Source organism: Lottia gigantea (assembly GCF_000327385.1).
Source record: "Lottia gigantea unplaced genomic scaffold LOTGIsca_75, whole genome shotgun sequence".
NCBI lineage: Eukaryota > Metazoa > Mollusca > Gastropoda > Lottiidae > Lottia > Lottia gigantea.
Window position 1 is genome coordinate 43,548 of NW_008710508.1, and position 26,319 is coordinate 69,866.

The window sequence follows — 26,319 nt, forward strand, 5'->3', positions numbered from 1 at the left end:
TTGAGTCATTCCTTTAAAACAAATAATCATACCTAGACTAGAGCTAACAACAGCAGTAACGTCTACCAATATAGCGATGCAGTTACAGAAAGAACTACTCATCCCCGATCTCTCGATATACTTCTGGACAGACAGTAACTGTGTCTTAGGTTTTTACGAAATGAAACAAAGAATCCTGCAGATTTGGCAAGCAGAGGCGTAAACTCACCAGCACTACATACGACATCTTTATGGTTTAAAGGACAAACATATTTACTTGAGACAGATGAATTTTTGTTAGAACCGGAAACTTCATCATTTGAAATATATGCTAAAGATAAAGAATTGAAGACCAACTTGAGGATTATGAAAACAGCAACCAAAGAAGTTCCTGTACATATTTTAACTGTATTAAAATACAGTAAAAACTACAGTTGCTATTTGGAAATATTTTATTGAGACTTATAGATCCAGAATACAAGGAGTTCAGATAGATCCAGTATTAGGAAAAAGACAGCAGAGAAGTTAGAATTAGTCGGAAGAGAAATAATTAAACTGATACAGAAGGAACATTTCCCAGAAGAAATGACAATATTGAAGACTAGTAGTAACCAACTGAAGAAGACGTCCCTCATCATTAAACTCAATCCGTTCCTTGACGAATATGGTATTATGAGAGTTGGTGCAGGGTTAAACACTGAACTACAATGAGCATTTGATAATTAGACCAAAGACTAGACACTTGACTAAACTCTTGATTCTACACTGTCACGAAAGATGTCATCATAATGGAAGAAATATCACACTGAATCAAGTTAGAAACAAATATTGGTTCATCAATGGACCCTCGGTAGTACAGCACTTCATTTCTGGTTGTATAATTTGCACCAAGCCTCAAATAGATAGAGATAGAGATAGAGTTAATGAAGCACCACCATTTACACATTCAGCATGTGACCTATTCGGACCATTCCTTATTAGAATAAGAAGATCTGAGGTGAAGAGATACAGACTCGTTCCTGTGTGGATTGAGAAGATTTTTTCTGCAGACGAGGATCCGTTCAACATATCAGATCTGATTGCGGATCATAGATAATTGGCGCATCGAACGAACTTGAAAAATTGAAGCAAGACCTGAATAAACAGAAAATCAAGAATGATGTCCTGAAACAATTTGACTGCAACATTGTTTTCAACCCAAGTACACCATACGCATCATATTTCCATGGATCGAGGGAGAGACAGATATGAAGCATAAGAAGAATTTTAGAATCCTTACTTCTGCAACACAAAGAATCTTTACAGATATTTGTTGTAGAAGCCGAGGCGATTGTTAATTTGATACCTTTAACTGTCAAATCAATAGCAGATCCGGAACTTAAGCCATTATCTCCATCTAACATTTTGACTTTAAAAGGTGGTATAATTTTACCTCCACCAGGAAAACTAATTTTGTTAAAGAAAATCTTTATCTGCACAAACAGTGGAAAAAAGCACAATTCTTGGCTAATGAATTTTGGACCAGATAACGGAAAGAGGTTACAGAGATACCAAGAAGACAAAAATGGAACAACCCTTCGCGTAATTTCAAGATTGATGATATTGTCTTGTATGTAGATGACAACGACCAACAAAACAACTGGCCGATGATGAGAGTCGAAAAAGTATACTATGGAGACGATCGACTTATCGGAAAAGTCGATATAGCAACTACCAAAATTGATAAAATTATACGAAGAAACCACATCGATTTATTTACACTAGAGCTGTTCACAAGTTGATCTTACTGGTGCCAAACGACAACGGAGATGATTAATTTGTGATGCGATGTTAGACCAAGGCGTTATCCCCACCGAGGGAGCCATAAAAAACTTTCTTAAAGACATTTTTAAACTCTTATGAAGAGACGTTTTTACAAGGTTTTGTTTTTGAAAAAAAAATCATAGTCTGATTTTTTTAGGAGCCATGTGGGTGTCGGCGCAAAGATTCGAACACGTCATTCGGTATCTTACTCATTTGCGTGTGTTGTCAATACTTGTCATGTCATATTTCACGAATTTTCTCTCAAAATTCCTCTCAATCGTACCACGTGCACGTTTTCCCATTTTAGCATAGGCCTACTCACATGAGACTTTGATATTCACACATTTTGTTCATTTGTACTTTCAGAAAACTACTCATTACTTGATTCCGAGAATATATAAAACCATTTAATCATCCAAGTGTTTTGTTTTCGGGGTCAATCGACTGTGGAGTCATATATTCTGTTGATTGACTATCTTGAAGAAGGCGAAATTATTGGTCGCCATTATCCTAGTAATGTTGATTAATGATTTTAGTAAATAATGTATACTACATGGGTGGTTGAATTCTCTCCCCTTTAAAATAAAATGCTTGTAGATGATGTAGGTGCTTCATCGTATCGTACGTAAGGAAACGAAGTTGGCGAAGGTCGTGTTTGCTCATAGATGCGTCAGGTCTGTCAGTTCACATAATATAACTTAGATAATGGTGGTCCAAACATAAAGATAGCAACTGTCTACCGGAGTTTGAGATGATTGAAATGAGCCAGCATTGATCTCAATGGTTTTATTATTATATAAAGCATATGGGTGACGACAGTTCAAGTACAATCAGTTGCATGTATGTAAACTAAATGAATCGCTTTTAACTTCGTACCAAATGAAGTTGACCTTTGGCAGCCCAATAAAAAATTAAGGACGGAAACAGAAAATGGTTACCACAAACTAAAACAATTTCAATATTCCATCATCTACCTACAGGATAATGCCGAGAATCGATCATCATACTTCATTCATTATTTTCATTGTTAGCTTTATCTAAACAAATATTGCAAAGCTTTATCGCCCATTAAAATCTTTCCACTAATTGTCGTTTAGCATCATTCAAATATTTAAACATGTAAAGCAAACAGTTGTTTAAAAGATGCAACAACATTTAGTTATATTAACTTTGTATTTGAAGCCAATAATACTATCTGGCAAATTTCTCTGCGATTGGCTTTAACGGTAGATTCAAACAGTCTAAGCAATGAGCGCTGGAAAGTTGTTCTTGATTCAGATCATAATTTCTCAGTTTTTAAAATTATGAATGAAAATTGTACAGCCGTGACAGTGGCTCTGGAAGAAAATATTCCATTTATAGTGCTGGATATATTCCTTGGAATTTTCATCTGCTCTGGAAATATCTTGACCATTATAGCGGTATGGAGAACTCCTATATTAAGAACTGTACCCAATATGTATGTTGTTTCTCTTGCTGTAGCAGATCTAATGGTTGGTGGTTTGGCAGTTCCTTCACAAATGACCTTCTTCATCCCTTCATTGCGCGAACTGCATGATCTTAACAAAACATTCTGTCTTTTTACACATGCGACATATTTGTTTTTGGCAACGACATCAATATACAGCATGGGTCTTATTTCACTTGATAGGGCTTTTTATATTGGATACCCTTTACGGTATCAACGACTAGTAACAGCTAACAAAGCTAAATGTATTATTGCCTGTACATGGATTGTATCTTTAGTAGTGAATACAGTACCAGCCTATTATAATAATTGGAAATCTTGTGGAGATTGCAATCTCTTTAAAGTAATGCCAGCAATGTACCAAATATGTGTTCAGATAGGAATGATAGTCGTGGTTTGTATAATTACTGCTACTTCTTATGGATTCATCTTTAAAATAGCCAGAAGTAAACATGTCCGCGATCGACAGCCAGCTTCTTCTCGTTTTCAAGCTGATATGAAATTAGTAAAAACATTCTTCATGGTGTTTGGATTGTTTATGGTTTGCTGGATTCCTTTACTGATACAAGTCATTCTGGGCCATTTGACGGGGATCATCATTAGACGTATATTTTTTAGTGCATTATTTCTTTCAAATTTAAACTCGGGAATGAACTTTTTTGTTTACACTGTTAAAGATAGTTGCTTTAGAAGAGCAATCGCTAAACTGATATGTCGCAATAAACAGAAGATTGAAGTGGCTGGCTTCACATAATTATTAAGACATTTGAATTTGCGGTGCTTTTTTGCGATATATTTACATTGATGAATTAATTACCATGTATCATAACCTTGGCTATGTCATTTGTTTACAATATTAATTGTTTCATAACAAAACTATGTTTGGTTACTATAAATATTAGATATATTCAAATTTATATATGCACTAACTGTTGTAATCGCCTTGGCGCTTCACATTGAAATGCCTTTTATAAAATTATGATACCGATTTGCTCCTAAAATTCATACAGAGGGCAAAACAAAACACAGCTTTTATAGGACTAATGCCGTCTGTAAATATATTCTGATAATTTAGTAAATATTTCATTGATTAAACAAAACACAAACTGTTAAAATGTTAAAATAAGTTTTAACCGAACTCAAGTGTTATAAATATTGAACACTTCATCAAAATAAAAACTGATTATGTGGAGTGGATGAGAACTACGAACTGAATATAAAGGTGAAATATGTAGCAGAAAACAATAATGATTCATTATTTGATTTCATAGTGTGAACCATAAATATGAACTGGCTAAAATAATTACACACACATTTGATAAACTAAATTAAACAATTTATTTATACATAAAAGACTTTTCTATGATAGTTTTTAATGTTAAAATGTATATGGCACCAGATAATAAATGTAGAAACTCGTCATTTAATATTCGCTTTTACATTAGTACTTTAATCACAATAATATGTATACCATACATGCGGCAATATTGGAGTGTTCTAACACATGGAGTACCAAGAAAATAACACACTGAGTTACCAATTCATGAGAAACCTATGGTTTTGGTAAAACAGCACAGTGTATAACAGAGACAAGAGTACCAAATCCCTCAGGAATCAGCAACTTTACTAGATGCGATAGTGATTGAAAATGAACAGCCGAATTGCTCTTTCGTTGAATTTGGGACAATGCTGTATTCATTGCTGTAGAGTGTGTTATGTTTATATACGTTTGTTCAGTCAATCCTTTGACCAGCGATATGGAGAACTCCTATATTAAGAACTGTACGTTGTATGTTGTTTCTCTTGCTGTAATAGCTGATTTATTAGTTGGTGTTCCGGTACAAATATCGTTCCTTATACCCGAGTTAAGAATTTTAGAAGATACAATAAAATATTTATGTATATTTGGACACGTACTGTTTTTTGAATCTGCAACAGCATCTATTCTAAATTTGAGCATTATTGCAGTTGATCGAGCTTTTTATATAGGTTATCCGTTACGTCATAAAAGTGTTGCAACAGAGGAAAGAGCCTTGTTTATTATCACCATGACATGGATTCTCTCTATAATAATAAGTAATGTACCGTTCTACTACAATAATTGGACAGAATGTGTAAATTGTAATGGTTTTAAAGTAATTCCCATGGAAAATCAAATCTATTCAAGTTCTCATTTTTGTGATTCTTTCCATGGTTATATTGATTTCTGACGGATTTATTTTTAATGTAGAGAGAAACAAGCATAAAACAGCGTCCGGTCTTGAAAGTGACCTGAAACTAGTGAAAACATTCATGTTGGTTTTTGGTTTATTTCAATTTTGTTGGATTTCTATAATGACGATTGTTATACGAGGTCATTTCATAAAGATGTTTCCAAATGGATGGATAGTTTTACTATTATCTGTTCTTAATTCTGGTATGAACTTTTTTGTTTATGTGGTAAAAAATGCCGAATTCAGTAAAGCTATTATAAAACTGATTTGTAGTAGAAGTAGTGTAACATTCAGCCCAATACACAAGACTGGCGATTTTAATTTCTTCGTTTTTTCCAGGATCGCCCAATAATATTTCGAATCCATTGGGGTCGATATATATGATGAAAACTGCTACTGGTACAAATGGAATATATTGTTTCCCACACAATTGGCAATTCGCTAAACACTCAAACGCAAAAAAATACTGGAATATGAATTCAACTGTTTCTTTGCTTTTTATTTATGTTTTAGCTTTTTATGGGACCTGGGTTCCTTCGCCTAATCTGGTTCAGAAAAGTAGGTGTTGGTCGGCCCACTATTCAGCATATGCGATCGCGACAGTTACTAGGACTCTGGGGAAATGCAATTGCCCGCAGAATCGGCCGGTCGCTGAGGGGGCAAACTCAAGCACACACATCTTAACTTATGTTAACCTTTAAGATTCCATTTTGAATTTCAAGGTTATAGCAACCATAATTTTTTCAACAGCAAGGAAAAGAAGCATATTATCCATTAGTGGAAAATAATAGAGATTGTCAGTGTTGAAGTCGCGATATGACTAACATTATCTCCTTATGTTTTACCAGACAAAACCTTTTATAAAAAAGTTTGAAATGTGATTTTATTTGTTTACCATTTAATTGACTACATCGTTCATGACAATAGTGAGGTTAATAGTGGAGAATTGAATGGGATATTATTCTAGTTCAAATAAATCATAAAAGGTTGATTTACATTGTAAAGATCAATTTGTACCTATTATGTATTCATTGTCAGTGGACTTTCCATCCAGTATGTGACATTATAACCCTCTAGAGACGTCGTTCCGTTCATTTAACGAAATTTCATGTCTGAATTCAAATTTGTTTCCTTCTAATTCCCACGGACATTGATAACATCTAGTCCAGCAGGATAGTGAAAAAATCTTTCAGTTTATGATGCAAGCATGGAACTTGGCATAGTTGTAGTATAATAAAATAATAAGCTAATAGCCAAGTGATATTTTCAATATGGCGGTTATTTTCTAAGATGGCGGACAAAGACTGTATTTGTCTATAAGTAATAAAGTACATTGTTATTGCAGGTAATCACTGTATGTTTGTTAGATAGCTGCAACTGAATCGACATGGTATGTCGACGCGGGGTGGAGGGGGGTGTGGGAATCAAGGATAACGGGGCTTTAGTTATCTGAAAGGTTCACATATCGGACGGGTTTTAAAGAAGACTTGAACGTTCATGAACACATGATAGTTAGTAATACAAAACTCGAAAAGATTTTATACTAATTATTCTTAACAAGAGCATAGAATCAGAATATCGCTCAGTTCGGTGTTTGAATAAGTGCGTTTGACAGTTCCAGCTCCGTGACAACGGAAATGTGTCCTTGCTAGTGGTGTGGTGGTTCCATATGGGGTGGAGTGGAAGAAATCAGCCTTCCTGAGCTGTTACGGCGACGGGAAATTAGCTTAAAGATCAGGAGCGTCAGATACCGTACGATTATCGCCATCGTCGCCACTTTGCGCCGTTGAGATCGCCACGGAATCGAGAATGTCTTTAGGCAAGCGTCATAGCATCTCCATAAACGCAATAAAAATGAAGTACGCCAGGCCAATAGATTAGAAACGCGCCCAGGGAACGCAATATTTTCGCCTTTTTCGCAGGTTGATAGCGACTGATATAAAGTTTTTAATGTTACGTTCTTCTTGCGTTTTCTTCGCCGGCGACCAAACCTGTGTAACGGGGTTATTCCCGAGGCCCTTGCCCGAATGCGTCAATTCGTTCATCGTAGTGACCATCAAATCTGCCGCTCATATATCAGCAGCAGCAGTCTCTAATCTACTGGACCATCAAGGACCAGCTGGTAGAAATGACTGTGAACCTATGATGTTAGATAACCAAGTTCTAGAGAAGAGTTATCACACCCTGTGTGGTGCCACACCGTCATAGCTGCTTAGGAAGTATTCGAGTTTGACCGGCATCATGACAGAAAAGGTGCTTCAGCTGCTTCCTGGTAATTAGTTGGCATGTCTGCGTGTTCAGGGTCTACATCGATTTCACTACTTTCAACTTCAAGATGTTGGCCAGTTGACAAACTTTTGCTTTATCTTTGGAAATACTCCTGCAAAACTCAAGTAGAAAAATCAAAGTCATTGTTCGGACAAAAGGCTTCCAGATTTGGCCATAGAAAAGCAAATTCTGCACTTTTCTGTAAGTTTATAATGGAAAACTTATGTAACATTCACCTGCATGCGTGTGAATATTAAGGTGGCGAAAACGACGAACTTCTAGAATATTGCTTCTAGTAAACTTCTAGAAACTAAATTTAAATTTGCAAGTTTACAATGACATTCATGATGGTAATAACAACAAGGCAATTAATACTCCTGGATATACAAGTCATCCAATAGAATGTATGGTAATTGCAACCTTAAAATGAATTTTATAGCTTTCCAAATACGCTATTGGGTCGCACAGACCGCCAATTAAATTTTCAAGTATGAAAGTACAGGATTGAAAAAAGGATGTTATCACAACTTATCGGCGTATGTTTACCTTTTGAAGACGGGGAAGAAAACATTATCATTTTTAAAAAATTTTTAAAAGTGTTAATAAGGGCATTTGGCGCCCCCTTGAAGATTTGGGCGCACCTTGATTTTCCGTCGCTGGTGGAGCAAGTGCCACTCTTATGTCATCATCAGCAGTCTTACTAATCGGTCTTGCACCATGGAGGGTAAATAAACCAAGAACTAACGATCGGAACCGAAAAGAGAAACTCAAACTCCAAACAATATGTTGGCGAAACATTAGAAGCATCAAGAATCTGTGCCTTCTAGAGTGTTTGCGGGCTAAAAATTGAACGGGTTTTAAAGAACAAGGGCAATAACTCATACTAAATACTTTTCAATGAACTTGCCCATTCTTGAAGGCTTATGTCTTTGTATACTGAGACCGGTAATTCATTTGCCATCTGTGTTCATGTTAAATCACGAAATTCAACCTTCTATAACTTGTTAACTCTCATACCAAGTTTCATCTAAATCCGTCAAGAATTGTGCCGTCTGGGGTGTTTACGAGCTAAAAATTGAACGTGTTTTCAAGAACAAGGGCAATAACTCATACAAAATATTTTTCGATTTTTCTTATTTACGATAGGGATCATCGAATTATTGGATGATGACAAATACAGACATTCACAGCAAGTTTCATCAAAATCTATCAAGAATTGGGCTTTCTGGTGTGTTTACAGGCTAAAATTGAACGCTTTTTAAGAAAAAGGGCAATAACTCAAACTAAATATTTTTCGATTCTTCTGATTTTCAATAGGGTTCATTATTGCTTGATAACAAACACTTACACAAAGTTTAATCAAAATCCACCAAGAATTGTGCCTTCGAATGAGTTTATGGGCTAAAAATTGAACGCGTTTTCAAGAACAAGGGCAATAACTCAAACTAAATATTTTTCGATTTTTCTGATTTTCAACAGCGTTCATCCTTGGGTGATTACAAACAATCATACCAAGTTTCGACAAAATCTGTAAATTTTTTAATTTCCTAGAAAGTTGACAAGCTAAAGTTACACGCGTTTTCAAGAACAAGGGCAATAACTCATACAAATATATTTTTTGATTTTCAAAAGAGTTCATTCTTTGATGATTACAAACACTCACCCCAAGTTTCGTCAAAATCTGTCAGGATTGTGCCCTCTAGAGTGTTTACCAGCTATAAATTGAACGCCTGATTTTTAATAGCCTATGATTTATTCTTGGGTGATTACAGTCAATCATACCAAGTTTCGTCAAAATCAGTCAAGAAATGTGCCTTTCCGGGTGTTTACCAGCAATTGTGGACGGATAGACGAACATTGGTGACAGTAATATACGCTCCAACCATGTCATGTGGGCGTTTAAAATAACACGCACTAACACATTCATTTACATACAAAGTTTTAGTGGTCTGAGTTCTATTTGGCTCTGCATGAAGGCACTAGTTGCGTCCCTTATTTCACTTTTTTTTTTATCCCAAAGCAAGTCAGTTAAACCACCTCCGTCGTTTTTATGATCAAATCCCGCTCCCTCAAGGCAAGCCCCTAACATTTACATCCTTCAAAATATACTTATATTTCTTTTTGTTTATATGGTATGAATTGACTTTGGAAGGAAGAGTATGAAAAAAGCGACCACAGAAAAACAACAGATATAAAGTCTTTTTTTTGCTCAATATTTATTTCATTATGGCTAAACTTATGATGCCATCAATAGTTACACTTGATAAATCAATAATATTGTAAAAAGAGTGAAAAGCACCTATACACATTTTACATCAATTATAGGCTCAATATTGTAGTTGTATGTCGGCCTAACTATTACATATTATGAAGTGTGTTTATCTGATATCATTTATTCAGAATCTGTTATTCAATCTGATTGGATTATCTTGTGTAGATTTCTAATTCACATTCTTAAATCAATTCACTCAAGAGTTTTTAACCATACAAGTTACTGTGGTGTGATGTACCAATTGAAAATCTGTATCTAGTTGAAAGACAATGGTTTAAAATTGTGAAGGATCCAATCATTCATTCAAAACAATCATTCAACTAATAACATAAGAACTGAAACACCATTAAATGTTTACAAATATATTGTAAAATCGCTAAAATAGCAAAACACAACTATCTTAAAAGGATACTACCTTTAAGAATGGACACAATTTCTTTCTTAGTCTTAAACGTTGTCAACAAGTGTATATATGCATCAGTTGGACTTTCCAGGTGCCATGACTAAAGAATAGAATCTCTACTCTATGTAAAACGATATATCCATTAATTAAACTAAATAAATATTGAAACTCACTTCTAAGCATGTTTAAAAATTACTAAGTTTAATGAATTTAAACTTTATGGATTAATTGGATTACAACAGGATTCTTTCGTAAAGTTATGTTTCCAGGTAAGTCCACTGACGAACATAGACTCAATTTACAAAAGTTTAACAATAGTTTAACAATTTAATTTTTTTTTATAATCCTAAGAGGTAGTATACCTTTAAATATTAAATGGTGTAGATATATACATGAATATATCAACTAACCTGCTTACATACAACACAAGGTAAATATTCATGTGTTTCAAAAATGTGGCGCATATGTTACATAGTACTAGAATGAACATCAAAATAAAAGCTCAAGAAACTGCAATATAAGGTAAGATATAGGACGGAAAAACAAAAGATTTATAAAAAAAAATCAGCATAATAATAAATTTCAATTGTGGAGTTCCAATATGGAAGACATTTTGATTGCAAAAATTAAATAGATACAACATTCAAATTAAGAGATCATTATGAGATTCTGGAAGAAGAACGAAGTATCCACTAATTTTGATTTATACTGCCAGCAATGACAGAAAGCACATTAAAATTTTGATTTTTGCATTGGTTGTGTATTAAACATAAAATAGTGGCATTTTTAAGAGCTTTAAGCTCCCTTTACAGTTCTCTGGCCCAGTGTGGGCCCTCCACATAGAAACACCACTGAAAATAAATAAGTATATGTAAATTATATCCAAAACATATGGACAAAATCATAAAATAATATAACTTGTGGATTTCTGTTTTGAGAAGTTTTGATTTGGTATAAAAATAATATTGTATTAATGACAATTTCATAGGAAAATGTTTCATGTCCTAATTCATCTCTTATATGTCTTCTCTCTCTCCAACATAACAGATATTATACTTTATTATCTTATTTATCCAATTGATGATTCTATAGTATATTAGCTGTCTAATGACTACAGCCAATCTAATAATATCCCAAAACTTTCACTAATAAAATTCAAGATTAAAAAAAGCTTTTGAGGAAAGATATCGATGACCACAGCACTAAACTATATTATTTCTATATTGCCAAACATTGTGATCAAAAGATAAAAACAGATGGAACACCTCATTACATACAAATAATTAATTTAGTTTTATATGTGATCTTATAAATGTCTAAACTATGCATTCAGCTCGATGAAAACTGTCCTCTCTACAACTGTTTTTAATTCTACAGTAGCAATGGCGATATGGCCACTTAAAAAGCACTATAAAGCATCATAAACCCTTTCCATTCATTCTTCACAATCATTCATGAAATTTTTGGATGATTCAATTGTTTTATAAATCTTATTCTGCTTCTGTCTTGCCACAAGGTCGTCTAAATTCTTGTCCTCTTTCATGCAACCATTTATTTGAAACCCATTTGGTACCAACTAACACAGGACAGGCAGCATGTCTTGTATTATAAATACCTTCACCATTCTTAAACAAATTATACCAAAATGCTGCTATACCCTACAAAATAAAAAAACTAAAGTATTAAATAAATCCATAATAAAATGATTTAGAAATAGAATTTTAGGTTTTCAATTTAATGCAACTTCTCTAGTTCTCTGTGGCAAACTCATGCTATAGATATCTTATTATATACTGTAAGAATCAATTTAAACAAATTATCTGGATTTGAGAAATTATTCTGCAAGAAGAGATATGTTATTTCAATTTTAATACTTAAAACAAATTTCTTATTTTGTAGAATTCAAGTCAAGTGAAACATAGAATAATGTTATTACCTTCTTAGGAAATAATTTAACTCCAATATAAGGAAATACAGTGGCTCCACCAGCTTCTACATCAGACATCTAATAATAATAACAATAAGACAATATAACAACTTTTAACAGTCATTTATCACAGTCAATTTCCTTCCAGTTTTGTAGATTTCTTGCATATTTTTGGATTTATTAAGTGCTTAAAGCATCTCATTTTGCTGATGGATCCAATCTTTTATTCCTTCATTTTTTGAAGAAATCTAATGAAAATACCAAATTCTGAAGTAACTGCAAAATATTCTTGACAAGCTGAAAGCAAGCAGAACTTGCTGATAAAAGATAACAACTTGCTGTTAAAAAAGAAAATAAGGTAGAAGGAACTTACATAAAAGAGGAATGTTGCTATTCTGTTACCAGTACCAAGTGATTTAAAGGCATCTTTTTCTTCCCGCTGTAATAAAATCAATCGAAAATATATAGTTCTGACTCTAGATTATTGAGATGATTTGTAGGGTCATTCATCCTCTGGGATTAATAAAAGGAACTAAAAGTCTTATGCAAATTTTGAAAGGAGACAGCTCAGCCAATTTTTTGTGCACTTCTGGAGTTAGGGATTCACTGTAACACATCATGCTGTTTCCCCAATTTATCTACATCAGCAAGCAATGTCTCAGCGATTCAATTGCAGGGATCATAAACTTCAAAACCAAACAAATAACTAAAATAGACTGATAATAATTGAAGTAAACAGAATTTGTCTAGAAATTTCTATTTTTGGGGACAGTTGCTAAGAATACATCATACTGTTAAAATGTGTGAAAGGCTAAATGTAAGATGAGTCTAAACATATAATGAGCTTAAAAATAAAATATGCCAAATACTAATCATAAGATGTACCAAAGACTAGACATAAGATGTGACAAAAGATGGGAGGAGACATCCAAGGAATTTAAAAAAGACAATTTCTTTTTTTTTAATAAGATATGTAAAAGGGAAAAAGCATTATTTCTTAAATAAGCCATTCCAGTTTCAGTTGTCAATGCAAAGGGAAATAACTCTTTTGTATATAGGTTATGAACTCTAAACATTATCTATCATAATTAGTAAATATAACAGGCATCAAGCTTCTGTAAGAACAGAATTTTGAACACCAGCCTTTCTAACCCGAGCAAAATCAAAATGTGGTTCATAATGTCCTCCTAATCCATAATTAGCAATCTGAAATATAGAGAGAGATGATTTATTAAATTAATTATAGAGCTACTCATTTATAGAATCATCATTAAGATCATTTCCTATAATTATCTATAACAATATCAATCCAATCCACATATTTGTATAAATATTTACATTAATAGTTGATTCACTAACAATTAAAAAATATATAGCTTGAACCAAGAAGTATTATAGTATGTTCTAGATACAGGCAAGTAACCCAAGAGCATTACATCTCTTGAAATAAACAGAATTAAAACTAACCTGTAGTTCTTCAGCTGTGTCAGTAGCTAATCCAGTAATAGCTTCTATTCTTTTATTAACTCGTTGAACAACTGGGTGATCAGTTTCTTTTAACCATGCACTGAAATTCATATTTAATGATTTAACCAATGTGCATTAAGCAGAATGAGAACAGACACATAGATCTACTACTTTTCAATTTTCAACTGTCAATAGGAATGAGGAGTGTGTGCTATTATTGAAATTCATTCTCCTTTAGTCCACAAATTTAACATTGTAAAATGCACAATAAGTTAACAATGTCAAATTAATCTACATTTTTTTCATTTATTTCAATAAAGAAAGTAATCCTGGTTTCATGAACTTCTTTTGCAACATTCTTAAACTTTTAAACGATATTAAGGAATTTGGTCTATTTTTGCATTATATGTTATTGAAAAACATACAAGACTAAAATAAGCTTATAAGATTCAAGCTACCAATTTGCTAGATATATGAAAATTCATTTATAAAGATGACCTTCAAGGCCTTATACACACCTAATAGAAGTAAGGGATGCAATAAATAACTTACCTTTTACTAATTCTATACTCAGCTGTTTCCAAGGCTCCTGTTTTAGAATTTTGAACTGTGGCTCTGTTTAGCTGCAACGAGATACGAGCAAATTCTTAGACCAATCTTTAAAACATTCAGGCTTTTGGATAAGGATTGACAGAAGTCATAAAAATTGGTAGAAAAACGATCAGAATATTTGATCTCTTGCTATACTTTTGCATTTAAATAGGATCTTTTGCTTACTTAAATAAAGAGAAATTCAGACTAATAGTTACCTATCAATGTATTAAACACAAAGTTGATATTTGCATAGTCTATGTATGTGACTTTTCAAGGTTTTTTGGCATCCACCTGATTTCTGTATGTCATACATCAAAAAAGTCAATTTAAAAGCCTCATGTTTACAGAAGAGATGGGTGATATTTGTGATGTGTATACAATGAACTTGACAGTTATTTGAATTATTTTAACTTACTCTAGGCGTAGCTAACTGTTTAATTGTATTTATTTCATCATCTGACATGACATCATGGTATATAACAATCCAGGGGTCAAGATGTACCTCTTCTTCTTTAGCAGGTTGAAGCATTAACCATCCATTCTTATTAGTTCTATAACTACATTTTAATTTATCTGCATCTTTTACCACCTACAAAGTACATATAGGTATAATAATAAGCTAAGCTGTAAATATGGTATATCTTTTTTATAGTTAGCAAAAGTACATAATCTGACTAGCAATAGCCTCAAACTCTATAACCTGAAATGACATTTAACAAGAATCTGTTAACATTCCCTCCGTCTTTTAAATAATGTTTATATTTGCACTTTTGTTATTTAAGATAAAATATTTCTACTAAAAGGGGCATACTGCTTTTTGTGCTCTTACAATTATTAGAAAAGAATTCACCAAAAATCTAGGGAAATGTGTCCGTTAACGTAATTAGAAGTTTTAACTAACAAAACATTCAGTGGATGATTATTTAATGTTTAAACGAATTTAAAGGTTTACGTAAGCTGTTTAAGTTCCTTATGCTTTTTTGAAGATGTAGGAAAACTACTATACTGATTTCAGTCATTATATTAAAGCCACACACCAAAACTTAGTTCAAAATGCTTAATTAACAATTAGTACTTCCAGTTTTTAATAAACCCTTTTAAAACAAATTCAGTTTGATCAAGTAGATGCATAGATATAAAAAGTGTATCTTAGAAATATTTTCAGGTATTATAAGTTTTTGATAATGAAAATTTTGCATAATGCCTCTTTAAGTCTGCAAACAAATTTTTCCAAAAGTTTCAAATATCTTATTTTGACAAAAAATGTCAAAAACATGAATTTAAATGTTGTTGAAGTTATTAAATGGTTTAAAGGTATAAAAAAAATCAATGAAATTGTCAGTAATGTAATTATAAATCTCTTGATGTAGAAAATTAGTTTGATATCATATTATTAAGATATCATGTAGGTTTCATCAAGAACAAAGTCAGTTTAATAGAGAGCTAGCGGTTAGAACTTGACGAGAGTGATAAAAAGACTGTTATTAATGACAATATGACATGTTTATAATCAATGTGACATTAAACTGACGTTGCGTTAAATTGACTTTATATCCTGTAGCATTTTATCATCCTAATCATTTTAATCATATCTAATAGTCATCAGTTATATTTCCTTATACCTTCCAGCTTAATATAAATTATTCCCATATACCAGGTGCATGCTAAACGCCCACTTTTGAAAATACTATGAAGACCCAAATGCGGACTGCAATCATTTATAACAAAAGTCAAAATTATCATCATCCATATAATAGTGTCCAATAAATGTCCTATACCATTCAAAAAGTAGCCTAATGTAAATTATATAGAAATAGAATAATAATTTTTGCTTCATTGAAATATTTCATTGTCAATAATTGAATGCATGTTAAAACACTTGTTGCCAACTCTAAAAAGAAAGATAAATTTAGAAAAGCAATTAGATATTAAAATACTTTGCAATATCTAATAATAGATAGTTTGTTCAGCCCAATAACTTAAAAACTGTGCATCACCTACATAAAAGACGCATACCAAGTTTAATTTCGATGTATTTTGCCTAAATAACAAGCAGTTACTTCTACAACATTCATAGAAATATTTTCAAAATCAAACTCAGCTGATATTTTCAAAATGTGAAATTTCATCAAATCAGATGATAATTCATTGCATCAATGAGCAATGCTAACTTACTGACATGGCAGGCAGCATTATACAACTACATCAAAAGTTTGGCATAAAATGGAAGTTTTTGAAAATAATTTAGTATTGCTTAGATTTACTACATTAATTCCAAACCAATTAAGATCAAGGGCAGTAATTGACTACTTACCTGAGTATTTTCTCCTCTACACAATGATTCATAAGTTAAAAATTCATCAGAGTTTCTATATTCATCAATTTTACGTATATTATGAATGACATTTTTGGAACCCTCATCTCCTCTTTTTTGTGATTTTTCTTCTTCTTTTATCATTCTTTCGTAATAAACACGATTATTTTTTGCTCTTTCATGATGGGGATCTGGAATAAGTTGGCTCAATTCATTTTAATATATCACATCACTGTCTTCATTATAGTAAAGTCCGCAACAACTTGTAGGGGCTAATATGGAAACAATGGTTTTCTGTCAAGATAGGACAGTAACTGAGGCAGTTTGGGCTCCAAGTTAAGAACACTGAAACTGCAAATACCTTACTGCCATTCGTTTTTAATCTGAAAATCATCATTTTCTGTGCACAAGATAGAAACAATACTTACCTATGGTTAATAATTCATTGGTAAGTGACAGTGCATGACGAATATTACCTTGCTACAAATATAAATTCATAAATAGCAGACATATATATTATGAATTATCATAAATCATTATAATTTAAAACTTTAAATATCAGCACGACTATATTTTTTATGTTTCATTTCATGATTTTCAAAACTATAAGTGTCAAAATATTTGTCAATGAGTTTAAGGTTGTCTACAAAACTTGACAGGATTTTAAATGAATCTTCATTGCAGTCAATAAATAATTAAAAACACTTAAAATTATAATATATTTTACTTTTAATGCTCTAGTTTTTATATCATTAGGTGACAGAGTTGTATTTTTGTCTTTAAGAATATATCCAACACTGTTTTTTATAAGAATGAATTTAAATAGTCACACATATAACTAAGGTAGACCTACTATACTTCATAAATGGTCACAAATTTCTTAAGGGTCAATTTTTAGTCCTGGTAAGTTGATCATTAATAAATCAACTTTCATGGCCAAGAAAATGTAGAACATCAAAAATCTTTATTCTTAGGTAGCAATTTCATAACTCAATCATTTATTCGTAACAATATTTAACCAGACTTTTATAAATAGATCGATGGCATTAAAATAACAACCCCGAACAAGTTTGGCTTAACTGCCACCATAATTGAAAAACGAGACCTAGATATGAATAGGCTTACCATGGCCGTAGCATAAGCTAAATAATCTATCACCTCAAGACGATGAATTGTTTTATTATTTTCTTGTTTTTCTCGATCTAAAGATTCTTGCATCCACATAACTGTATGATAGTAGTCTTTTCTGTTATAGGCAAATCGGCCCAATTCAAAACACTCTTCAGCTAGGGGATAAATAAGGTCATATTTTGCAGACAAGGTTTAAATGAACATGCTTCATAGATATATACAGGCTTACCATGGCCGTAGCATATGCCAAATAATCTATCACATCAAGTCGAGGTATTGTTTTATTATTTTCTTGTTTTTCTCGATCTAGGGATTCTTGCATCCACATGACTGTATGATAGTAGTCTTTATTATTATAAGCAAACCGTCCCAATTCAAAACACTCTTCAGCTAGGAGATAAATAAAGTCACATTGCTAATATCAATTCTTTGAAAATGCAGTGAGGGCAAAAACATCACACACCAAGCTCTGAGTTCTGCTGAAAGCCACAAGCATATTGTTTGCAAATGCTAGTTAACATAACCCTATAATTTAGCAAAAAGAACCCTCTCTTTCAAACAAAGCACACACCAAATTGTGTTGAGTTGGCAGTGAATATGAAATTCAACTTAAATACAAATTGTGCCTGATTTATAAAATGTCTATATACTATTAAAATGATTGAGTTTGAATGGTAAAAAAACTGCTTGTCAATAACACAGCCTACAAATCTTAAACAAGATTCAAATCTTTCTTGTAAGTGGAATATCATACTAAGAATGTATTTGTCATTTGAAGGATTGATAATTTATTCAATACAAATCTTAACTACCGGTATACAAATCATTATTATATCATAGTTCTATTCCTACATCAAGAGTCAAATCTCTGTTAAAAACATTTACAATTACAATTTGCTTATGTTTTAAACAAAAAACAAAACTGATTAAATGAGTTATAATGGTTGTGGTTTGGTCAAAAAGGGAGTGTTTAGTGTGGTTAATATGGGTGATTCACAAATGCATCAAAATAACCAATATCATTTTTTAATTTTTTTTAATATAGTCATGCTGACATCTTAGTTTAATAATAAAGCAATTTATTCAATAATAACAGATTAGATAACCTTTTTAAGTGCTGGGAAATTAGATGACTGGGAAACATTAAAGGGATAGTTGTTAAAATATGTCCATTACCAGCTGACACAGCTCATATGTCTGTATTATCTTTAAGTAACAGAATATGATGTTCAGATCTCCTACAATTTAACAAAAATTTGAGATATAAGTTAGTCTCAAGGCAGTATTAACACTACACTACAGTCATCACAGTCATGACTGCACTGGGACTATATCAAGTAGTTTGTAAATCTGATTTTATTTCTAAAAGTATTACAGTTATTGAACTATATCAACTGGTAAAGGACATATCTAGAGGACTACATCCCTTTACAAGCAGCCACATGCTTTTATCTTTATCTTTTTTCATCTTCACAATGCAACAAGTTATATCAATATGACCTTGTGCGATTTTCTTCATTGATCTTGGAAAGATCCAAATTCATCCTCCACAAAGAAGGTCATTTCATTTCCTGTGGTGTTAAGAGTAAAGAAGTTCCTAAAAACTTCTATGTAAAGCACTGGCCAAGGTCACAAATAAAGAGATAAATGTTCAATACAAGATGTGGTGTTAGATGGTGATGTGTGGTTTTATACAAAATTTTCTTTAAAAAAATGTATACAGTTTTTTCTGATAATAGAAATGTGTAACCTTCCCTTCTGCTTGATAAACCTGTTATACTACAATATATTCAAATTGGCTTCTAACACCAAACATGATGACAGTCATTGAAAAACTGAACTTGGACCTATTAGTCGAGAGACAAAATGAGTCATGAGATTCGATTTGCTGATTTCCATGAAGGTGGTTGAGATCTAATTTTATTTAGGATGTACAAACAAAGTGTAAAGAGTGCTACTTTTCACAGATGTCAATTATTTAGCAGATTTTGTCAAGGACTTTTCTCCCTACAAATGTGCCATACATGTTTCTGCCTTGTCTTACCTTATATTCTGCAAATGCTAAATAATCTAATAATATTGATTTAGATACAGTAGAATTATGTTCATCTTGTATCCTACTAATAGCTTCATTCATCCATAGAGTAGTATGATAAAAGTCTTCTTCATTATATGATATTCTACCAATTTCATAACAATCAACAGCTGAAATCATGCAACATGCATTGAAGGTTAGTATTAAGGTCAATTATTATATAAATGGTGATATATATGCAACTCAAATCATGAATATTATATCAATGGCTGTAAAAGGTCAATTAAGCTATGTTAAAATCAACTGCTTTAATACCATTAAAATAATATACTCAATTAATAAATCTTTTAATAATAATAAACCTTGTTTTATTGTGTAATTTTGAATAAAAGTTTTCAGTTTTCAATATACAAAAATAGCTAATATATGATAAGGTTTACTGCTATTATTGGTTTGTTAGCAATATGTTGGTAAGGAACAGGTCTTACAAGTCGGTGTTGATACTGTTTGGTTTATAATAACCTTGCTGATAATCATCATAACGTGTTAATAGATTATATATATTTATACCAGCAATGTGTAACCATAAAAATCATTTTTAGTTAAAATAAAACATTAACTATCGGTCAAATCTAAATTTTTATTTGTCTTCTAAAATTTCTTAAAATAACACCAATCACTCTTGCTTAATGTCCCTCACATAAGATTCCTCCAGCATGCAGACAAGAACAAGTTATTATTAATGCACTGACCCATGGTGAGTCTTGTTACTGGTTAGATTTGGCCACTGAAATACTGTAATAAATCCTGTGCATCAATCAAAGTTTCAGAATTTCATTTAGACAAATATATATATATTTTTTTTCAAATAAATTCAAATGAACCAAGGTAGGGTAGGGTAGGGTAAGGGAGAATATTAAATATGCACAAGTTTGTTATTATTTTTTAAAAAATGATGATTAGATAAGAAGAATGTATTTTACAACTGTTGTTATAAAATGACATATGATAAACTAATATGATTTGAATTAGTCTAGAGATGTCATAAATGCCATGTTAAAGTTTTATTAAAAGAAAAGTTACATCTGATGATCTTGCAATATAATTAGACATTCTGTGTACAGATGATATAGGTTGTTTTAAACAGACAGACATAATATAACTGTCTTTTAAGGTGATATGATGCAAAAAGAAATTGCTCACTCAGCAAATTTGTAGTGGGTGTTACAAAGGTTAAAGTTAATATACAAATGGTATAAATCTGTATGTAGGCCTATTTATTGAATATTTTCAGTGGATATATATGTCAGTACTTCTGATGTCTTAGTAAACATTAACTATTAGATCTTTAAGATATCTTTACCATGCCTTGTGAAAGAATGAATTATTATGTTGACAATAAACCATATTTATTAATTTTTTTTAGAAAACAATTAAACCTACAAACAGTTTTATTGCTCATCAAGTCATTATTTCAAAGAAAATTTCTACATAAATATCTTGCAAAGTGACAAAAGGGTTCATGATATATACATTCTGGCAATTAAACATTAACCATGATTACTTAAATAAATTCATAAGGCTTAGAATTAACAAAAGCTCAACAAGAAATATTGATATTTAAGTTGCTCTTTGATAAAAAAAATTAAATGATGGTATTGTCGTATGGAACACATTTATGCAAGTATTGTAACAAGCTTAAGATTCCACCATATGATAAAAATTATAGGACTATTCATTGGGAACATGATGTCAAGTGTTAAAATAACACATATTGTATTATCATATGGGGGTAGTATGTTGTGTTATATTGCACATAACCTACCTGATAATGTAGCACATTTAGAACCACCTAAATCACCTTCTGCTATTTTAGATGTATCTAATTTATATGTATCCTGTAATCTCATTAATGCTGCAGCAGCGCCACTTAAATCTTCGTATTTTGGTAAATCTTGTCTTAAATATTCCACTTGTTTTACCATGGCTTAAAGAGAATTAATCTTTTCTGCTCACATTTCAATAAACATTTTAGATACAAAGACTGTAGATTTAAAACTGTTAATGAAGAATGTCAATGTAGCCTTAAGTGCAGCTGTATATAATACTGGTTAGGCTTGATGTAGCTAACAGTTCTGTGTAAACCAAACACTACAATATGTATAATGAAGAAAACAGATGCACATATGTTTTTCAATATTCAAATAGTTTTTATTCTTTATACTACCACATAGTGAATAAAGATCATCATGATCATATCATTTGCGCTATCAATTTAGTAACATCATAAATTTTATTTATTTGTTATGTAGGAGCTGTGTCCATCTGTGACACTCATGACATATTGTTTGTAAAACTTTAATAAACATCTCCTGATATGTGCACTTTCTTATCATGCTTGAATATCTCAAAATCATGATGGACCATCCATTGTATTTAATTGTAAATCAACACCTAGACTACAATGCCAAACAAGACTATAAAAACATCATAGTATCACATCACATTCCATATTGTGGTTTCCTTTCCTTAAAGAAATCTAATAAGATAAATATTACTTACTTGTATAGGTATCATTATTTATTATAGGTTCAATTTCTCTTTCCCAATCTAAAGTTAATCTTTTAACATAGAGAAAAGCACTGACTGGATTTCCTATAGTTTTATCTGGTTGTTCTAAAGCTCGATTACTGTGATCAGCCAATTCATTGGCAATGCTAAAACAAATCAAATTTGCAAGATTTAAAGCTTGTATTTATTTCTTGATTTAACTAGTAGCCCACTCCTAACATGCTGTTATCATGCACTCAGTATCAAAATGGAATACGCAATCAATGTCAACCATAGTCAAAATCCTGTATCTATAGAACTTTTAAGTTAGTTAAATTGTCAATTCTATATTTTGTTTGTTGTTCTAGAATTAAGATCATTAAAATATCTGATATTTTACATTGACTTGATTTATTCTCACAATATATTTTTATCTTTATCCAGCAATCTCTGTAAAACTAGGCTTTTGAGATCTTTTATATGAATAATAAATATAAGCTTATACAACCTTTTTGTTTTAGAATTTTTCCACTCAACAATAAATTGCAAATAGTTGACAGCAAGTGCTACCTTAATTCATAAATATACCCGGTATTGTATCTTACAAGACTGAAGTGAATTAGAATTTATATTGAATAACTCTGTAAGTTTATAACATATTCAATCCTTTTACTTTATTTTCAGTAGCTATATAATTTTCTTTTGCAAAAAAAACAATAAAATAATATTCGCAAAAATATAAATCATGTACTTGGCAATTTTCCTCATTTTCTTTTTCCGACTAAAATAGAATATATTTGTTGCTGATATTTTATTTGAATATGTGATAAAAGCTGTATGTAGACAATGATGTATAGAAATTTTGTTTAGATTTCAACTTTCCAATGGCATTTTAAGTATCAAATCCTCAAAACTGATCAGTGTAAATGTCACAACAGAATAATATCCCACTAACATTAGAATTTCCTACAGATTTAAACTGATCCAACAGAAAATTACAAAGATTTTGATATATATATATATATCTAATATTTGAGCCCCATGGCACTTGCATAATCTGACTAGTAGTCAGAAACCAAAGGATATTAATGTTCTTGTGCAATAGCTTGAAATTTTCATTAGATGCCAATAATTATTTGCCTAGCTCTGAGGGAAATTTCAATCAGACGCAGCGATTTTCTAATTCATTTCTACAGCTTAAATCATGCTGTCCTTAGGATAAGTACTAGATTATAGCAGATATCTTGGGCAATACCAAATTTTTTTTAATCGAAACTTAATTTTAAATAGCAATTTTGCATTGGCTAAGAGAGCCTCTTAAAAATGTTCAATTTCTTCCTTTCCAATTGCTAGTTGAAATTAAATTTTGTTTAACATATTGGATATAAAATTTGTTTCTATACTGGTATCAAAAACCACTCTATACCAAAACCTGTCAGAAATGATCTCATACAAACTGCAGGATTGTACTAAATTTTGGGTTTGGGTAAAGATATTAAGCTTTTTGAATACATATATCAGGACATCCCAACAAAAATATTATTACTCAGATTATATAATTTATAAGCTTAATAAGCATACCAGTTATATCAAATAGTATTTGTTGCAGGCATTATCAATGGGCACAAAAATATATTTCACATAACAAATTAGCCCAGACATTGTTTTTTTTTTTTTTTTAAAGTTTATAAGCTCTCATTCAGAAATAGTTCAGTAGGCCTACAGAACACAAAAATTCAAAAGTACGGAATAGTAAGGTAACACAAAAGAATAAAAAAATTATCACAGTGTAAATTTGTTTTTCAGATGATTATAGACAATACATTATTACTGTATTGGAATCTTATTGAGATTATTACAGGAAATAATATCTATTAGCCATTGTATTTAATCATTTTTTCTCATGCAGAAAGTCAATTCATATCCATTAAGTATTTCCTCAATTTACTATTTATAATCTTATCACTTTGTGAAACAATAATCAATTATTAGTAATATAATTAAGAGGAAATAGGGGAGTTGACAGATATGTAATCAACAGATTTATCACATATTTCTTATCACACTCTTATTTATTCATAGCGAAAATATATCCTTTCAAAACCTTTTCAGGCTTTCATCACTGGTAGGTGAGTTATAGTCAATTTGGCACCAAACCATGGTCTCAGTCAAAATCGCCTTCAGTATTTTACTAATCATTCTAATCTAGAAATTTAATTGTCACTATCTAGATAGTATACAGATTAAATACTCCATAGCATTACAACTAGTTGAAAATGTTCACAGTCTGATGTGAAAAGTGATTTAGTGATATATATTCAAAAAAATTTAATAAACAATTCTGGGCCATTATAGTTAGGTCCCAGAGTGGCTATAATCCTATCGCCTATCAGTAGTTACCATACATTCAAAGAATAATATTCTCATTTCATGCCTTCAATGGCTTCAAAAATTTAATCAAGTGATCTCTATTTTTCTCCAGTTGTAGTAAATTTTTGGAAAATGTTGGGGTACTAATAATACTATTAGTCAACAATTCATATCAGCACCATTTTTAGTTTCAGAATTTTTTAGCTAAGCCAATCAGTAATATAGTGTCTTTAGCCTAACATTGAAATTTGAGCCTTCAAATCCATGTATGTCCAGAATTACCCATGTTTGAAAGTTTTAAAGACAGGTCATCTTTTTCTGAGACACTGTCATATAGAAAAGACATCTATAGAAACGGGAAAAGAATTTCTTAGTAAGGAATTATGCAATGTTCGTACATTTTTAGGGCTTCTGAAGACTAATACATATCAAATACTCAAATCAACCCTCAAAAATGGCACACATACATGTTGTATTTAAAGAATCGCAATAAGTAGTAATATCGAATAATTAAGAATTTTAGGTTGTAACATTGCGCTAAAGTAATGTTATGAAAGCAAAAGCATGTAGGCATAACCACTAGCTGTAGTGAGAAAGTATGGTTTGTGCAGTTAGTTTGAAAAAATACAATATAGGCCTTTGTTTGAATATTTGGAATGAAAATCCATAAGATTGGTAACTAAGCTTTCCGGTAGGCCTATTATTAGTTTGACTACCAGAACTAAAGGTTAATACAACTATTGGGTTTAAAAGGAATAAAATATAATAAATGTGGGTTCAAGTAGATATGAGGCTGCAAAAAAATAACTAGGCCTATCTATAAAACACATCCATTTACCTTTTCAATTTTTCTATTCTTTTTTCTTCTGATTCAATGTATTGTTTTAAAGTTCTAGCAATATCTCTTTCTGCATACAAGGCTGTTTGTAGATGGGCCATTGATGTAAACAATTCTGATTCTACCATGTTTGCCACGCAGGCAAGAACCAATGCCAAATACTTCCACATATTGTCTTAAAATAGTATCTCCAATGTCAAAATACCTTCCAAATAGTTAACCTAACTTCAAATACACTTCTCTCTTTCTTCAAAAATACCAGCAATCACCTGCTTTCAATGCATTTGGAATCTGTATGAAAAGTTCCACAGAGTTCTGTTACTAGAACGTTCCTGGCAGTTCGTACACGTTGCAGAGTGAGTACGTGATAACAGTGGCAGTATGAATGGCCCAGAATTTGGGTTGATGAGAAAGAAAATGGGACCACCTCTCACATTTCTCATACAACACGATTGTTTATAGAGTTGAAAGGATATACCATTATTGACAGAAGGTAAACAAGTAACATTTACTGTTTGGTTAGATTATCGCCTAGAAAAAATGCAGAATAGGTGTTTTCTTCCAGATTTTTGTACCATCAAATTATATTAAAAAATTGAATAACCACTTCAAGCTTGCCATATTTTGTACTTTTCAATCACTTTGAATGTTCATCATGCTGACATTAATTTGGACTCGACTGGTGTC

At 31.6% G+C, this 26,319-nt stretch overlaps 2 protein-coding genes across 2 annotated transcripts; one reads left to right on the plus strand and one right to left on the minus strand.

Moving 5' to 3' along the window:
• Positions 1-3,086: 3,086 nt before the first annotated feature.
• Positions 3,087-4,004, plus strand: LOTGIDRAFT_131653 (hypothetical protein; the record flags this gene model as incomplete). Its single annotated transcript, XM_009066274.1, has 1 exon — positions 3,087-4,004. One exon carries the CDS (start codon positions 3,087-3,089, stop codon positions 4,002-4,004), a length of 918 nt encoding a protein of 305 aa, XP_009064522.1.
• Positions 4,005-11,542: 7,538 nt separating this feature from the next.
• LOTGIDRAFT_196347 (hypothetical protein) lies at positions 11,543-26,064 on the minus strand. Its single transcript, XM_009066275.1, has 13 exons — positions 25,633-26,064; positions 22,437-22,591; positions 21,700-21,861; positions 19,884-20,044; positions 17,137-17,188; positions 16,709-16,899; positions 14,810-14,983; positions 14,353-14,423; positions 13,801-13,900; positions 13,486-13,539; positions 12,707-12,772; positions 12,343-12,411; positions 11,543-12,064 (listed from the first exon to the last, which is right to left on the minus strand). The coding sequence occupies exons 1-13, from the start codon at positions 25,800-25,802 to the stop codon at positions 11,897-11,899; spliced, it is 1,593 nt and encodes a 530-aa protein (XP_009064523.1). The 5' UTR covers positions 25,803-26,064; the 3' UTR covers positions 11,543-11,896.
• Between the last annotated feature and the right edge of the window lie 255 nt (positions 26,065-26,319).

Excerpts from the sequence above, each read along its gene's own strand:
- LOTGIDRAFT_196347 (XM_009066275.1), bottom strand. The coding sequence starts at position 25,802 with ATGTGGAAGTATTTGGCATTGGTTCTTGCCTGCGTGGCAAACATGGTA. Across the intron at positions 22,592-25,632 it reads AGAATAGAAAAATTGAAAAG|CATTGCCAATGAATTGGCTG; the intron begins GTAAATGGATGT and ends GATTTGTTTTAG. Across the intron at positions 12,773-13,485 it reads CACATTTTGATTTTGCTCGG|CGGGAAGAAAAAGATGCCTT; the intron begins GTTAGAAAGGCT and ends ATTTTATTACAG.